This window comes from Rhincodon typus, chromosome 36 (genome assembly GCF_021869965.1).
Source record: "Rhincodon typus isolate 14 chromosome 36, sRhiTyp1.1, whole genome shotgun sequence".
NCBI lineage: Eukaryota > Metazoa > Chordata > Chondrichthyes > Orectolobiformes > Rhincodontidae > Rhincodon > Rhincodon typus.
Genome location: NC_063367.1, coordinates 17,300,925 through 17,319,452, shown reverse-complemented (window position 1 = coordinate 17,319,452; position 18,528 = coordinate 17,300,925). Strand labels below are relative to the sequence as shown.

The following is an 18,528-nucleotide window of genomic DNA, read 5'->3' as shown; positions in this document are numbered from 1 at the left end:
TATGGGTAATTTCCCATGGCTAACCCACCCAGCCTGCACAGGCCTGGGCACTAGGGGCAATTTAGCATGGCTAACCCACCTAGCCTGCACAGGCCTGGGCACTATGGGTAATTTCCCATGGCTAACCCACCCAGCCTGCACAGGCCTGGACACTATGGGCAATTTCCCATGGCCAATCCACCTAACCTGCACAGGCTTGGGCACTTGGGGCAATTTCCCATGGCCAATCCACCTAGCCTGCACAGGCTTGGGCACTTGGGGCAACTTCCCATGACGAATCCACCTAACCTACACAGGCCTGGGCACTATGGGCAATTTAGCATGGCTAACCCACCTAGCCTGCACAGGCCTGGGCACTAGGGGCAATTTAGCATGGCTAACCCACCTAGCCTGCACAGGCCTGGACACTATGGGCAATTTCCCATGGCCAATCCACCCTAACCTACACATCTTTGGGCTGTGGGAGGAAACTGGAGCACCCAGAGGAAACCCACGCAGACACACAGAGAATGTGCAAACTCCACACAGTCACCCAAAGGTGGAATCAAATCTGGGTACCAGGTGCTGTGAGGCAGCAGTGCTAACCACTGAGCCATCATATGGCTGGTGGCTCATTGGAACACAAAAACTGGAGGAGGCCATTCAGCCCCTCAGGCCTGTTCCACCATTTGATGAGATCATGGTTAGTCTGTGGCTAACTCCATATACCTGCTTTTGGTCCATATCCCTTAATATTTTTACTTAAAATAAATTTATCTGCCTCAGATTTAAAATTAACAACTGATCTAGCATCTACTGCATTTTGTGGAAGAGTTCCAAATATCATAGAGTCCCCAGAGTGTGGAAGCAGGCCATTTGGCCCATCGAGTCCACACTGACCCTCCGAAGAACATCCCATCCTGACCTAACCCCCTACCCTATCCCTGTAACCTTGCATTTCCATGGCCAATCCAGTAACCTGCACATCTTTGGACTGTGGAAGGAAATGGGAGCACCCAGTAGAAACCCACGAAGACACAGGGAGAACGTGCAAACTCCACACAGACAGTTGTTCAAGGCTGGAATCAAACACAGGTCTCTACTGCTGTGAGGCAGCAGTGCTAGCCAATATGCTACCCAACTACCACGCTCTGCATGTAGAAGCGCTTCCTAACATCACTCCTGAAGAGCCTGACCCTACGTCTCAGACTATGCCCCCCAGTTCTAGAATCCCCAACGAGTGGAAATAGTTTATCTTTATTTACCTTCTTTTCCTGTTAATATCTTGAAGACTTTGATTAGATTGCTCCTTAACCTTTGAAAATCTAGAGAAAACGGACCTAACTTGTACAGTCTCTTCTCATAACTTAATCACTTAAGTTCCAGGTATCATAGTTGTAAACCTACATTGTAGTCCCTTCAAGGCCAACATATCCTTCCGAAGGTGTGGTGCCCACAGAGTGATCTGCACACAGCGCTCTAATTGAAATCTAACTAGGGTTTTATATAACAGCAACGTAACTTCTGCATCCCTACACTCCAGTCTTCTAGATATAAAGGCCAACATTCCATTAGCTTTCTTGATTATTTTCTGATTGGTGACCATATCTTTGAGTCCCTCCCTTAAACCTCTCTAATCCTCACCCCCACTTAAAGACTTTTCTTAAAACCAATCTCTTTAATCCAGCTTTTGGTCACATTTCAATCTTCATATGGAGCTCTGTCAAATGCTGCTTTATATGATTAATCAATTGCCTTTACATAAAAGTCACCCTATAAATACACTTCTTTTTACAGATTTCAGCTGTAATCAGTTCAACTGCATGAAGAGCAATTGTTACAGGAAACTTATAGGTCACCATTATGGGTCAGCAGATAGGAAACATGCACAAAGTGCAATAGATTGTCTTGATCAATATCCAGGTTGGTATCCCAGGATCTTCCTACAGGTTGTTAACTCCTCTTGAGTCTTCCCTCTAACCTCTGAAGGTCTTTCCATTACAATTTTGCCCATTGACTTGAGCAATGAGAAGGTTAAATTTCTCTTCCAAAAGCTATTATGACCAAAAATGCAACTGTCCGAACAGAATGTAGGAAAGAGGAGCAGAAGTTGACCAATCAACCCATTGTATTATTAAAAGGTGGGTAGTCATGGTGGGAGAAGGGGCAGGGGTTGAGTTGAAGGAATATTTCAAATTTCTTCTGTAACGCGATAGTTGCATTGTTGTGTGACTTCGTGCTGTAGAAAATCACGCTATATAAAATTGCCATAGAAAATTGCATTATAGGGAAATCGCTGTACAGCAGAAAGGTCACGTTATCCAAACAGCATCCACTATTCATCAATCACATTACAGCCAACTCACTTTAATGAAGCACGTGTTATAGTGTATTTAACAATGAAGGGAGGGGGTGCTAGTGGAATAAATTATGAGATTAATAACCCTTTGAGTGAAGATATTTCTCCCTATCTCAGCCCTAAATGATCAGCTCCTTATCTTGAAGCTGCACCTTAGCTGATGTGACCAATTTCTCAGTGTCTACCCTATCAGACTCTTCAAGATCTTGGAATGTTTCAATGAGAATATAAGCATTAAGTTGTGGTTGGTTGGCTCGCCGAGCTATCTACTCTAAAATCTTAAAGCATTAAGATGTCAGCCTACGTGACCTGCTCAGGTCCTGAAGTTGTGTTAAACTCAGCGTTTACTTCCAGACAAGCCAGCTCCATAGAGCTAACAGATTATAAGTTCTATTATGATTGATGAAAAACCTTTGTTGCTAACTTTGATATTTGACTGCCAATCTATTTTCTGACTCCAATTTCCACTGGAAGAATAAATGTTCTTCAGCTGCTGTAAATTAAAGAAAAACTTGCCCTTATATATCACCTTCTATGACCTCAGGATATCCCAAAATGTTTTAGATCTAATGTACTTATAAATTAGAACCACTTTTGAACTATAGGAGAAACAATAGCCAGTATGCACAAAACATTCACCCATACCCAACAGCAATGAAGCAATGATCTGAATTTAACAATATTGGTTGAGAGATAAATACTGTCCAGGACCCCGGGGAGCTCCACTTTGAGTTGAAAGTGTGTTCAGCATCTGCAATGTGTCGCTGAGAGGGTGGGCAGAGCCTCAGTTTCACATTGTGTCTGGACAACGGCACCTCCGACAGTGTAGCAGTCCCTCAGTGCCACATGGAAAAATGTCAACCTTGACTTTGTGCAGGACGGGGATTCAAACTCACAAACTGCTGAATTGGGGCAAGAGATCAACTACAAAAGTAGGTCACGTTTCAGAAAAACAAGAAAAAATTCTGGAAATAGATCAAATAACATTAGGGTGTCAAGGAAGCTTAGAAACTTTGTGAAATTGTGGAGGCATCATAACGGACTTTTCCATTTGATCACTTATGTATTTCTTCCTTTATTCTTCCATGGAATGTGAGTGTCACTGGTGAGGTTAGCCTTTATTCTTTAATTGCCTGTGAATTGAGTGGCTCATTGGGCCACTTCAGAAAGTGGTTAAGGGTCAACCACATTACTATGCCTCTGGAGTTACATGTAGGCCAGACCAGGTAAGGACGGCAGATTTCCTTCCCTGAATAGTAAAGGAGATGGTTTTTTCTTAAAAACAACAGATTGAGATGAGAGTAGTCATGGCCCCCATCCATCATTTTAGCTTCCAATTATAGATTTATTAAGTGAAATCAAACCTTCTAGTAGTGGTATTTGAATGCCTGTCCCATTACGGACCAGACCAGACCCAACCCCAAAATACATGAAGAAGATATCCTAGATCCTAACTTTTTCCTATTTTAAAGCAAAGTGTCTGGCATTTCATTCCAGCTGCAATTCGGTTGGCCAAACTACTGGATTTAAAGCATAACACACTTTATTTTATCCACTACAGTTAAAATACAACCATACAAAGAAGAAATTGGAATAACTTAACTCTATTGGAAAACTTAATGGAATAATGGATTATTTTACTACTAAACAGTAACTGTTCCAATATACTAACATCACAAAAACACACCCTTGGCAAAAGGCAAATTCAGAAAACAAGTTGTTTCACATGCAAGTCCAGTAGCAGGAAGAGAACCCCCAGCTTTTAGCTGTAACTGAGAGGGATAAAAATAGCTTCCACTTCTTTAAGTTCTCAGCAGCAACTGTTGTAAGGTAAAATTATAAATGATGGTTCTGTGGGAGTTTGACCACACCCATTAAGGCTGCTTCTATTGTTTCAACTTTTAAAAAAACCCAAGGCTGCACAAACTGTTTATTTTACAAGTTATCAATTGACAGCTCTGCACCTCTGCCTTAAAACCTCTCCAAAAAAATACCCAGAACAAAATACACCTCTTAAAGTCATAGTATCTTCATAGTGCCTAGAACCAGCCTCTGGGCACTGGTCCACTGAAACTATCATTATGTCATTGTGTGCCTCTACTAATTTCCACTTATGGTCGCAGGAGCTGAATCTCAGAACATGTCCCCACTCTTTGCTAACTTCCAAGGTTTATAATCATGAATACCAGGAGCTCAAGGTGACCTTCATTTGTACTTCATTTCTTGCTGGGACTTGTATACTCTGTACCCAGGCCAACATGAATGTAAAGGAAACTTCCCGATAGAGATCCTCCACATTCACAAACATACCCTGACAACATGTTGTTCAGTAGACTGATTGCTCCAACACAGCGAGACTGTGCTACATGTCTGGACAGTGTCAGATTATTCTACTTTTACTGATGTGGTGTGTTACAGGTCCATCACATGTGACACTACCAAATACAGCCTTGTAAACCAATTTGCAGTACAGTATATCCCAATGTTGTCTCTGGACTCGTTTGGAAATTTGTGTTTTTAGCCTCCTGGTACCAATTTGAGGAAACATTGCCTTAAGTCACTAGGTTCATGTAGCAAGAGCAACCTGTCATTTCCATATAAATGGATTTAAAAATAAATCCAGAAGGTTTCAAATGAAGCAGGTCAGATCAATCAGAATTAAATTATTCAAGGAGGACCTTTGGGGGCCAGGGCTGTCACTCATGAGGAGGAGGGGGAGGGGGAGTGGTACAGAGATAGAGAGAGAAAATACAAATGGCAAGTTTTTTATTATTATCATCAGGACACATCTTTCTACAAGTAGGTTAAAGGGATACTTAACATGGGAGGTTTAAAATCAACTCAACAGGGGTCTCATTAGAACCAGTGATCCATCATGTTTTTGTGTAGTTAAGTGGGGTTGGGCCCCTATCAGGACACTCCAGATGAAATCCAAAATCAATAGTTTCAAACAGTAGCTGTAAGATGCCAGTCACTAGTTCTGTCAAGCTCATGCGCAGTTCCACTCGTATTGCCATGAAATGATGGACAAGCACCATGATCTACAACAGGTACCTTCACTAATGCCACCTCTTTCTGACAGATTACACACACAAACACACCAGTGTTTTATGATTATGTCTCAAATCCTAGTTGATGGGCAGGCACTTACCATGAGCTGGCTACATTTTCTCATTCCAGGCACAATCGTTTATCTCAAGGGTAATTTGATAATTATCATCTACATACTGCAGCTTGTGGAGGTATTTTTGCTTCTCATAATCCATTCTTTATATTGCTTCCCTTATGTCCTCATCCACTCTTGGTGCCTTCAGCTATTTGGGTCCCAAGCTCTGAAATTTCAACCTGAAAATTCTCACCCTCCCTTTACCTCTTTCCTTAAAGCCTGTTTTTGCAAGGGTGCTTCCTGATGTTGCCTTTGGCTTGCTATCAGTTTATTTTCATTTGGTGATACTCCTGTGAAGCGCCTTGGGGCATTTTACTAATTTAAGGAGGCACTGTATAAATGCAAGTTGAAATCTTATCTCAGCGTGAAGAATTACACAGATACTCAGCCACACCCCAGATACAGATAGTGTAATTTTAAATACAAGAGCGTGCATTCAGATCCTGGAAAATGAGTGAATCATTGTCAGATGTGGAGGAAAATAAGCCCTCAAGAAAGTAAAAACATCTGAAATCAGTTACAGCTTCAGTGTAATAATTGTATTTATTGTATAAACAGTAAGAGCATATAACAGCAGCACAGTAAAATACATCTATATCGCATTAAAGAAAAGGACTCATTTCTCAAGGTAAAGTGATTCTAAGTCAGTGTATGTATATGTATTAAAGGCACCTTTGGTCATTTTGGCACATTGGGATCAAAATGGGCAAACATATTTAAAACGCACCACAGTCCAATGCTAATTTAGCAAGAACTTCAAGTGTTTTTTTTAGCTGCAGGAGTAAGGGCAGATATGTTGGAAAAGGAAACATAATTTTACAAATCTTCAAAAGGCATCCTCCCACCCTTCTCTAATCAGTGAAATGTGCTGAATTAACAGGCATCGTCAAAAACAAATGTTATTGTAAAGTGGAGGTCGCATGGCTGCCATAAAGAAAGACTAGAGATAACTAAATTGTCCCACCCATTATATTTCAAGTACTTTAAATCAACAGATTACAGGCAGGTCCAACTCAAAACGTTACCACACTTACCAGAGATTAGCACCAAACCAATACTGCCATCTGATCAATGTTCTCAGTTTCTAATTTAATCATTAGTGGTAAAAGGAAGGAACAATAACACCATTAGATGGAGTGCCAGTAGCTGTTTTGTCCTGGATTGTATCAAGCTTCTGGAGTAGTGTGTAGACACTGTTCCAATACTGTCCTGACTTGCGCCTTGTAGATGATGGACAGATTTCAGGAGTCAGAAGGTGAGTTACTCCTGCAAGATTCCTGGCCTCTGGCCTGCTCTTGTAGACATAGTATTTAAAAAAAACTAGTCCTGTTCAATTTCTAGCTAGTGATAACCTCCAGCGTATTGATAGTGGAGATTTCTGACATGGTAATGCCATTGAATGTTGCGGGGCAATGGCTGAATACTCTCTTACTGGAGATGGTCATTGCTTGGCACTTGTGCAGCACTAATGCACCGGGTCATTTATCAACCCAAGCCTAATACTGCCCAGCTTTTGCTCCATTTGTACATGGACTACTTCACTATCCAAGGAGAAATGAATCATGTTCATAGAATCGAATCCCTACAGTGTGGAAGCACGGTATTCAGCCCATTGAGTCCACACCGATCCTCACGAACAGCATTCCACCCAGATCCACCCCTTATCCTTTTCCTGCATTTCCTACCCTAGACACTATGGGCAATTTAGCATAGGCAATCCGCCTCACCTGCACATCTTTGGACTGCGGGAGGAAACCAGAGTACCTGGAGGAAACCCATGAAACAAAGGGAGACTGTGCAAACTCCACACAGACAGTCGCCCAAGGCTGGAATTGAACCTGGGTCCCTGGACCTGTGAGGCAGCAGTGCTAACCACTGAGCCACCGTATTGAACACTGTGCAATCATCAGCAAGTATCTGTACCTCTGACCTCATGATGGATAGAACATCATTGAAGCAGCAGCTCAAGATGGTTGGGCTGAAGAACTGGGCTTTTGTGGTGCAGTGGTAATGTCCCTACCTTTCAGCCAGAAGGTCAGGTTCAAGTCCCACCTGCTCCAGAGGTATGTATTAACATCTGTGAACAAGTTGATTCAAAGAATATCTACTCTGAAGAACTCCCTTAATGTCACAGAACTGAGATAACTAACAATCACAATCATCTTCCTTTATGCCAGTTACAACTCCAACTAGCAGAAAGAGTTTTCCCACTGATTCCTATTGGCTCTAGTCTTGCTAGGCTTCCTTGATGTCGCACTCTGTCAAATGAGGCCTTCAGGTCAACAGAAGTCACTGTAACCCCATCTCTGGAGTTCAGATCGTTTTCCATATTTTGACTAATGAGGTCAAGAACTGAATAGCTATGGTGGAACCCAAACAAATAAGCAGGTTACTGTTGACTAAATGCTGCTTGATAGTGTTTCCAACACTTTGCTGATGATTGAGAGTAGATTGATGAGGCAGTAATCGGCTGGATTTGATTTGACCTGCTGTGCATAGGAAACATCAGGGCAATTTTCCACATTGTCAGGTAGATGCCATTGTCGTAGCTATATACAAACAACTTGGCTAGGGGTGTGGCAAGTTTGAGGGCACAAGTCCTTAAAACTGTATGCATGTGCATGTACAGTATCCACTGCCTTGCCTGGTTATCACACAGAGTGAATCTAATTGGCTGAAGACTGGCATCCATGACACTGGGGACTAAGAAGAGGCCAAGAAAGATCATGAAGATCAACACTTCTGGCTGAAGATACTGGCCTTAACTTGTGTACTGATATTTATTATTCTTCCATGGGATGTGGGCATGACTGGCCAGGTGAACCTTTATCACCTATCCTTAATTACCCAAGGGACATTAAGTGTCAACCATGTTGCTGTGGGTCTGGAGTCACATGTAGGCCAGACCAGGTAAGGATGGCAGTTTCCTTCCCTAAAGGACATTAATGAACCAGATAGGCTTTACTGATAATCAACAAATTGTTTCATAGTTATCATTAGACTCCTAATTCCAGATACTCATCGAATTTGAAATTCCACCATCTGCCATGGCAAGATTCGATCTTGGGTCCTCAGAACATTACCAAGTTCTCTGGATTAATACTCCAGCGATAAGACCACTAGGCCATCACTTCCCCATGATGTGCTGGGCTCCCTCATTATTGAGGTTGGAGGAATTTATGGGGTCCTCTATTCCAGCAGGTTGTTTAATTGTCCACAACCATTCACTGCTGGATGTGGCAGGGCTGCAGAGTTCCAATCTGATGCATTGTTTGTGGAATCACCCAGGTCTGTCTAGCGCATACTGCTTTCAAGTTTGGCAACAAGTAGTCCTGTTTTGTAGCTCAGGTTAACAGCTCATTTATGGGCATGCCTGGTGCTGCTCCTCCAAGAGTGCCCTCCCATACTCTTTAATATGCGCCTGCTCTAATAAGTAAAAAGGTGAAAATCTTCTATAGTGTGACTCTCTTCTAAATAGTACTGCAAACCTTTGCAACTTGTAGGAAAATTATGCAGTTGGCCACAATTTTCACTTGTGTGTGCAGGGTTTGGAGAGCTTACAAAAGGACCCAAAGATGTATAATCTATGTCTACAAAGCTAGGATCTCTAAATATCTCAAATTGAAACAGTGGAGGTTGAGAATCATTTACAGAGAGTCATTGCAACCTCTCAGCTAAATGTTAACTATCTGCCAAATCTCCATGGCAAATGGCACCATGGTATATCAGTTTCAATCCGGTAAGGGGCTACGATCATCCCCTACTTTACTTTGTGATGGCTTCTCGTGTATGTTTGGCAGCGTCCATAATGACGAGCAACAAGATCTCCCAACTCCAATTCCAATTCCCTCAGCATAAAAACTGAATATTCGCAGCAAGATACTCTGCAATGAGCTGTAATTTCACTGCAGTAACAATGACCACCAGTGATAATACTTTAAAAATCCAGTAGAGGTGAATGACAAAAAAACCATACAGGAGAGAGAGAGTTCAATTTTTTTTTTAAACAAATTTAGGAAAACTCTTCATGGGAATATGGTACCAAAATTTTTGGCATTTAGAAACTAATATGTTATTTTAACAGTTTTTAAGCTAGTGGGCACAGGGTATAAAATTTAAAGGAAGCATTTGAAAAAAAATTTCAAAATTCAGCACATTAAATTAACATTTTTTCTTCTCCCCTAGATTTTTACAACAGTGTATTGCTGAAAGAAAAGATACATTTTGTCAACATCTTAATAAAACAGATGACAACAATGTGTTAGTTTATTTCTCAGAGAAATGCCCTGACCAAACAAAGTGAACCCACCTGACTTAAAATTTAAACAAAGCCTGACAGTTAACTGTCAATCAGCATCATTGGTGCATTCTCCATGGTAACACCTCTACCAATCAGAGTTCATTCATTAACCAACCAATCAGCACTCTTCTCTTATGCAGTAGAAATGCTGGTTTGCCGTCATCTGGAATTAGTATTCTTGTAAATTACCTGATAACTGTCAAGTGAAAAGCTTTGACAAAATGTGTATTTTCCTCAGTAATACTGACATTGTATAGTACCAAATTAAAACTGTAGCACCGAATAGTTTTCATTTTAAAATATTTACCATCTGGGGTCTTGAGATGTATCTCATTGGAGGAAAGGCTGTACACGATTACATAGCGTAAGTACTTCATTGTGACTCATTCTCATACTAACTGTTTGTAAAAATTCAAACCAGCCCCCATCACCATTAGTAATAAAGTCCAAAAGCTACGAAAAGGCAAATAAGTAATCCTAGTAATATATGACCACTAAAAATAATCCTAGTGTTGACGTAGGTTAGATGTTGAATTAAAAATGTTTTTTTTTTAAAATAGAAGGTTATATGGAATTGAGTGCGTGGAACTTGCTCCATAGAGCTACCTAGTGGCCAGAGTCTGTAATTACGTTGTGATCGTTGACATAGCAAAACCGAAAATGGGAAAATTTGCCCAATTATTGCGAGAGGATGTGATGTGTGTAGGTGCGATGTATGCAATTATGCACATTTTTATTTAGCTGTGTAGAAATGTGACTGACCTCCTGCTTGTAATTAGTTGCATCAACAGGGAACTCTGATTTATACAGGCCCTTGTATTTTTTCACAAAGTTCAGATTTAACAAGATCCTCTGTGCTGGGCTTGGAAGAACTCTTCATTTCCCCATTGGTAACTACGTCAGTGGGAGAGCAAACTGCAGGCCTCCTGCAGCGGACCAATGAAGGATTGTTCAGGAGCGTGTAGATCAGGCACCATCTTGCCAGAACTTGTTTAGACTTTGTCAATTTTGTCTGCTTCTGATCAGGCACCAACCGAATCCCTGGGATTCAGAACACATACATCAGAATGGCTAGAAATCCTCACAGGCAACATGTAGCAAAATGTGCAGCACTTCAGAAAGTAGAATTAATTAAAGCCAGGACATTTCTCTGCAGTTCAGGTGAAGGAGAAGCAAAATGTCAGCGCTACAGCATCATTAGTGGTGGGAGGCTACAATTACAGTGTTACAAGTTTACATTATAATTTAGAACACAGAAATTTACAATAGAATGGTCAATATGTAGGTGAGCATCCAATCATATATTTGTCACATTTTATTATAATATAAACTGGTCACTAGAAAGCTTTAAAAATAAATGCTGGGAGATAGCAGCCTCACAAGAGACAGAGTGTAGTAATTCATATATTGACTTTCCATATTTGAAAGCTCATTAACTATTGTGTAACTACAAACTGTATTGCATTCATTATCCCTATCACTTGGTATGGCACAGTTTAAAGAGTGAAGGCAGGTCTAGTTTGTATATGGCAGTACCTGACCCTGCTCGCATACATAGGAGTTTTACATCAAATAAGCACTGGAAAAATAAAACCAGGAACATATCTGTGTGTCAGAATTCTAAACGTTGTATTTTTTTTAAGAAAAAAGTCTCCCAGTTAGTTTTTGAATTTCTTTCTTTGCACTGTGCAATTACTGACCTTCTTCCACAGATTTGCTTTTATCACTGCAATTTCTCCCAGAACTTTGGCATTCAAGTAGGAGGAAGCAAAAAGCTTTCATCACTCGATGAGACTGACTGGCTTCCACTTCCAGGAAGTTGGAGTAGCAGTGATAGCCTGCAGAAAGAAAAAAAAAAGACAGCAATTCTCTATGCAGCCTTCATTGGCTGCAGTTGGATCCTAGTTATTCAATAAACCACACATGCACAGGGACAGATGCAAGAGAATTTTTCTTTCTTGATCCTCTCATGGGATGTGGATGTTGCTGGCAAACTCAAGATTTGTGGCCCACCCCTAAATTTCCTTGAATTGAATGGCTCACTAAGACCATTTCAGAGGCCAGATAAGCACTAAACATGTGGCAGTGGGTCACATGTAGGCCAGACCAGGTAAGGACACCAGATTTTCTTCCCGAGGGCATTAATGAACCAGATGGGTTTTTACGACCATTGGTGATAGCTGGCATGGTCACTATCACTGAGATTAGGTGTCAGTTGTAGATTTATTAACTGGGAACTGAAATGAAAAAGGCACAGTACTGAAATTCATACAAAGGTGCATCACGTGCACACTGTTGGACAGTCGCTTCCAGAAGTTGCACGATTTAGGATGTGGATTCCCAACTTCCTAACACTTCTTATGGATGTTTTTCTATTCATTCATAGGATGTGGGCACCACTGGCTAGGTCCAGTCTTTATTGCCCATCCCTAATGGTGCAGAGGGCACTGCTGTGGGTCTGGAGTCCAGACCAGGTAAGGATGGCAGATTGCTTTCCCTTAGGACGTTAAATGAACCAGATGTGTTTCTCCAACAATAGGTGGCTCAGTGGTTAGCACTGCTGCCTTACAGCACCAGGGATCCAGGTTCGATTCCAGCCTCGGGTGACTGTCTGTGTGGAGTTTGCACATTCTCCCAGTGTCTGCGTGGGTTTCCTCTGGGTGTTTCGGTTTCCTCCCACAGTCCAAAGATACGCAGGTTAGGTGGATTGGCCATGCTAAATTGCTCCAAAGTATCCAGGGATGTGCAAGCTAGTGAATTAGCCAGAGGAAATGCAGCGTTATAGGTGGGGACAGAGTCTGGGTGGAAAGCTCTTCAGAGGGTCAGTGTGGACTCTTTGGGCTAAATGGCCTTTTTCTGCACTGTAGGGATTCTATGAACTGACAATGGTTACATGATCATTGTTGGACTCTTAATTCCACTTTTTTAAAGCTTGAATTCCACATGGCAGGGTTTGAACCTGGTTCCCATACATTGCCTGGTGTCTCCAGATGAAAATTCTAGGGATAATACCACTAGACCACCACCTCCCTCATTAACAAAACAATCACCATTTTCTCAACCCTATACAAAAGGCGTTGTTAGTAAATTTGTTGTGCAGAGGCAAAGAGATTTGGAAAACCCCACCCCTTAATTTGTGTTGACCGCTCATCCTGAAATCTAATGAAAATCACTGAGACAAGGAAAACAAAGTTTAACACCTATGTATCTACACACTGACAACACCACCACCTTTCTAAATGGGCAAAAATCAGATCTTATTTCAAAAATACTAGCCCATCTCCAACAGGCTTGTACGTTGACAGTATTCTTCATGAACAGTAGGGTTAAAAATGAAGGACTCAGGGGGAATCCCCAGTGATAAAGCAACACTTCTGGTCCAGATTAACTGTCCCAATATTATTTATTTTTAAATCGGACAAAGCACACTGTCTGGACGCTAAGTAGAAGAATTTGTTGGAGCCCAGGAGATTCTCCGAGAGGCAGGAGGGCTGAGATATACAATGCTGTGCTCCAATAGAGGCCCAGGACAATTGAAGTGATAAATCATCAGCATTTTGCAACAGAAATACAATGTTTCATCATTCAAATAAAGGACAACGTGATAATATGAAAAACAATAGAACCACAGTCTCATTTATATCATTCAGTGTTCAATTGGAGCAGAGACAGAGACAAAGATGCAAGAGTAGATGTAGGCCATTCATCCCTTTGAGACTGCTGTACCATTCAAAAAGGACTACAGCTGATCTACCTGCGTTTTGAGTTCCACATTTCCATCCATACCCTGTTGAAAGCATTATTTTATCTAAATTTTTCTCATTTTTAAGTTTGGAATGTTGAGTTGCAATTGAGAATTGAATTTTAGATAGCAGCCTGTTCTTTCAAAAAAAACACAAAAGATCGAAGTTTCCTGTTGGGAACTGGCCTGGAAAGATAATGCAGGTTAATTACTGCTCTAAGAACACTGTAGATGATTTGGCACCAAGATGCTCTTATGTTCAGGGACTGGCAGATGTTTGGATGTTGAATTGGTCAAAGGAAGATCGGTGCTGGCCAGCCAATCATGGAAAATTTCGAAAAGAATGAGAAAGCAAAGAGTGAACTGAAAAAGGGTCCTGACCCAAAACGTTAATTTTCCTGCTCCTCTGTTGCTGCCTGGCCTGCTGTGTTCCTCCAGCTCCACGCTGTTGTCTCGGTCTCCAGCATCGGCAGTTCTTACTATCTCCGAGTGAACTGGTGCTGACTGGGTTTTGGGCTGTAGGCAGTTATGCTTTAGAAGCTGCCAGACTGGGAAGTTGTTTTTGGTTTTGCTCTCTCATTATCCTCAAACTATCAACTTGTTGAATGTTCTGAGAAATGAACCCCATTCGATAAGAAATAGGTAAAATAAAATGTCTTCAAAGACTCTGTGGAAGCTGTTTGCATTGACCAGTGATTTCTGACATCAAGGAAGATATACAGTCCTATGTGCTTGTAACATAACCCATTATCCAAGGACTTCATGAAGGCCTAACTAAAGTATTTATTGTTGAAACGATCATTGAACTGGCAAATTATGATTCTTTTATTTTCTTTTTAAATTTATCCCTTAACTGCATGTGTCTTTCTGCGTGTGAAAAAAAGAGAGGCTTTATAATCAAAGAAGATTGGGCTTAGATTATAGATATTAATTAGTTATCTTGTTGTTTCTGTGTTCTGCTGAAGTTACATTCTTAACAATATATTGCTAATTGTTGTTTAAGTTATAAATATGTTTTAAATCTGTTGTGTAAATTCTGGTTAGAAACAACTGACCAATTTTGAGGTTCATTGAATTAGGAATCCTGCGATAGTGAGACTGATTTGGTTTGTCTTGCTGTTCCTGTATGATAAAAACCCAGCAGCTTTTGATTTCCTTGTCTCACAAAACAAAATCTATCCACTTCCACCTTAGAAATATTCAATGACCCCCATTCCCACTGCCTTCTAAGGCAGAATGTGAAGCTACACTGTTGGTTTGTGTCACAACAGGAATTTGGAAAATAACACTTCACCACATTGGTAGCTTTTCACTAGTTTAAAAGCAACATTTCAAAAGAGCAGCTTTCCTGCTCCTCTGATGCTGCCTGGCCTGCTGTGTTCCTCCAGTTCCACACTGTGTTACCTCTGACTCCAGCATCGGCAGTTCTTACAATCTCTGAGTTATTTTAAAAGAACAGTTTTGGTTTCACAAGCCAACATATAGCTTTCTTTAAAATAAAACTAAACACATTGCCAGTACAACAGTGAGATACTAATGCAGTTTCAAATGAAAATAAATAGACTACAGAACATAAAGAAAGCAGCTCAAGACAGTTACCTGGGTCAAAAAACTCCGCCCCACGATTTATAAGGCCAAGGTCCAGTCGGCAAAAATGGACAATGTTGTATAGAGCTGTGAAGACGACTCTCCACACACCGGCAATGACCCCAATCAGAACATTGAAAGTGAAAAGCAGGTAAGTGAAGATATACAGGCTTCGTCTGCAGTGAAAGAGAAAAATAATACAGTAAGGTCAGTTGTATAAAAAAGTTAATGGTGGGGCCCTGGGGAGTGTTGCCAAACAAAGAGATCTAGGGGTGCAGGTGCATATTTCTTAGAAAGTGGAGTTGCAGCGATACACGATGAGTTTGGTGTGTTTACCTTCATGGGGTCAGTGCCGTGTATGATTTGGGACGTCATGTTATGGCTGTACACGACTTTGGTGAGGTCACTTTAAGAATACTGCATTCAATTCTTGTCTCCCTGCTATAGAAAGATGACCCAAAATGTTAACTCTGATTTCTCTCCACAGATGCTGCCAGACCTGCTGAGCTTTTCCAGCAATTTCTGTTCTTATCTTAATACTGGAGTTCTCCTTATCGTAGGATGAAGAAGCTTTACAGTGTGGAAGGACGGAATTTGGCCCATTAAGTCCACACTGATCCCCTGAAGAACATCCCACCCAGACCCACCCCCTACCCTAACCCTGCATTTCCAGTGGCTAATCCACCTAGCCTACACATCTCTAGATGTTATGGGCAATTTCCCATGACCAATCCACTTGACCTGCACAATTTTGGATTGTGGAAGGAAACCGGAGCACCCGGAGGAAATCCATGCAGACATGAGGAGAACGTACAAACTCTACACAGTTGCCGGACGGTGGAATCGAACCCAGGTCCCTTGCGCTGTGAGGCAGCAGTGCTAACTAGTGAGCCACCATGCTGCCCGTGGTGATTTTATTTTTCTTATTCCTTTGTGAGAACGTACGTGTGGACGGCCAGGCCAGCTTTTGTTGCCCATCCCTAATGGCCCTTAAATCGAGTGGCATGCTAGGGCCATTTCAGAGGGCAGCTAAGAATTAACCACATTGCTGCGGGTCAGGAGTCACAAGTAGACCAGACCGGGTAAGGGCAGCAGATTTTCAGGCACTGGTAAGTCAAATGGGCTTTAACACCAATACATGACAGTTTTATGGTCACCATCACCAATGACTCTATTTCAATTAGCCAGATTTATTAATTGAATTTAAATTCACAAACTGCTGCAGTGCAGTTTGAACCATATTTCCAGATCATTAGCCATTGGATCTGGGTTACTAGTGCAGGGACATTACCAATACCCCATTATCTTCACCAAGTGACCAGATCATTTGCTGTTGAGATGTTGATTGAGGGATAAATATTGGCCAAGATACTTGTGGGAACACTCCCAGTCTTCAAATAATGCTGTGGGAATGCACGTTCATCTAAATTAACAAATCCTTTAAAGTCTTGTCAAAACATCTGGCAGGTCACTGCTCTCGTCTCTGAACGAAGATAGACTCTTTTTCAATTATATCTTTTTATTCTTAAACTATTCAAAATGGCACTGGATTGTGGTGACATTTGAAGCTTTTCATTGTATTTTACTATATTATTCACTGTAAAATACAAGGGACAATAAATAAATCATTCAATTCAATTAAACCTTGTGGCTCAGAGACCAGCGTCTGGCCAATACACAATGGATAAATGCAGTTAATACAATACCAATTAACTAACATTTTTAAACTCTCTCAGCGCTCAGGAATTTACAGTACTCTCGTAACGATCAAAACTCCTGTACCTGTTGGTGAGGATAAATTGTTTCCCATCCTTCTGAAGAAACAGGAGTCGAGCCAGTATGTGTTGAATCAACACGACAAGGATTAATGTTAACCAGAAGGGCCTTTGAGAGAGAGAAAATAAACTGAAAATTCAAAGTGATCATTATGCAGGCAAATTAACGCACCATCAGAGATTTTGTTTTTATTCATTCGCAGGATGAGGGTGTCACTGGCTAGGCCAAAATTTATTGTCCATCCCTAATTGCCCACACAGCAGTTAATTGTCAACCACATTGCTGCAGGCCAGAAGTCACATTTAGGCCAGACTGGCTGAGTGAGACAGTTTCTTTCCCTAAAAGGACACTAGTGAACCAGATGGGTTTCTATGACAATTGGCAACAGTTGTAAACTTAGACTCTTAATTCCAGATTTTATTCAAATTCTACCATCTGCTGTGGCTGGATTTAAACCCAGTTTTACAGAATGGCATGTGAGTCTTTGAATTAATAGTCTAGCGATAATACCACCAGGCTGTCACCTCCCCCTCATGAAATGCAATGATCCCAAATCAAGTGTCATGTTAGGTCTTATTAAGTGATGAAAGGCCAAATTTATACACTAATAAATTTCAAATTTATTAAAACAACCTTGACCGATCTTTCAGAATTACAAGTCACACTGTACAGAGATCTCATTTTGGCTGTTATAGAATCTCTACAGAACAGGAAGAGGCCATTCAGCCCATCGGGTCTGCACTGACCCTCCGAAGGGCATCGCATCCCCGTAACCCTGGATAGTTTTTTTTTTAAAAGAAACCATGGCCAATTCATATAAACCAGCACATGCCTGGACACTGCAAGGCAATTTCCCATGGCCAATCCACCTAACCTGCACGTCTTTGGACTGTGGGAGGAAACTGGAACATCTGGAAGAAACCCCTGCAGATATGGGGAGAATGTGCAAACTCCACACAGACTGTCGCCCGAGGGTGGAATCAAACCGGGTCCCTGGTGCTGAGAGGCGGGTCCTGTGTTTGGGCAAGTTCAATCGAACAGACTCAAATTTAGAATTTTCCAAAATTGCATTTTTTTGGTGATTGGCCATTTGGAAAGGCTGACCATCAGAGGCAACAGCAGGGGCTGACTGGGAAGTACTCCCTCTTAAACTGGGCTTGATGCTCAAATATCTTTTGGAAGAGCCACTCAGAATGAAACCTTGCAAAACTGACGTTAAGGAGGCTTAATGGCAAAGTGGGCAGCATCGCTACCTCTGACTCAGAAACACACGTTGGAGTCACACTCCAGGGGCCGATGGAGACGTGGTGATAATGAAGGTAAATAGGTCATGCATCAACTGCAAATCCTTCCAACAAACAGCGATGTCAGGCAGTCATTAGAAAGGGAAGAGATTCCTGCTCAGCCCTATGTGACGTGCAGAAGTTCAGAGCCTCCACCAGCACTGTCCAGACTGCAACATTCCGGTGAAAGTGCACGTTGCCATAGCAACTCTGACTTAATAGAAGTTGTAACACACTGCCAACATTGGAATACGAGGAATGGTTGCGGAGAGTACCAGAAATCAAGGAGTAAACTCATTGATAGCAAGGTGTAGAGCTGGATGAACACAGCAGGCC

At 41.5% G+C, this 18,528-nt stretch overlaps 2 protein-coding genes across 5 annotated transcripts in view; both read right to left on the bottom strand.

The window, feature by feature from the left end:
* The window catches only part of LOC109929142 (dual oxidase 2-like), a 702,670-nt gene that overhangs the window by 76,693 nt on the left and 607,449 nt on the right, over positions 1-18,528 (bottom strand). The gene's annotated exons all lie outside the window — the stretch shown is intronic.
* The window catches only part of stra6 (signaling receptor and transporter of retinol STRA6), a 50,875-nt gene continuing 38,375 nt past the window's right edge, over positions 6,029-18,528 (bottom strand). For all 3 annotated transcript variants that reach the window (XM_048617214.1, XM_048617216.1, XM_048617215.1), the window contains 4 exons: positions 16,916-17,017; positions 15,146-15,309; positions 11,505-11,642; positions 6,029-10,845 (listed from right to left, as the gene is read on the bottom strand). In XM_048617214.1, the coding sequence (XP_048473171.1) occupies positions 10,607-10,845; positions 11,505-11,642; positions 15,146-15,309; positions 16,916-17,017 (643 nt within the window). In that variant the 3' untranslated portion in view covers positions 6,029-10,606. The remainder of the gene's footprint in view (positions 10,846-11,504; positions 11,643-15,145; positions 15,310-16,915; positions 17,018-18,528) is intronic.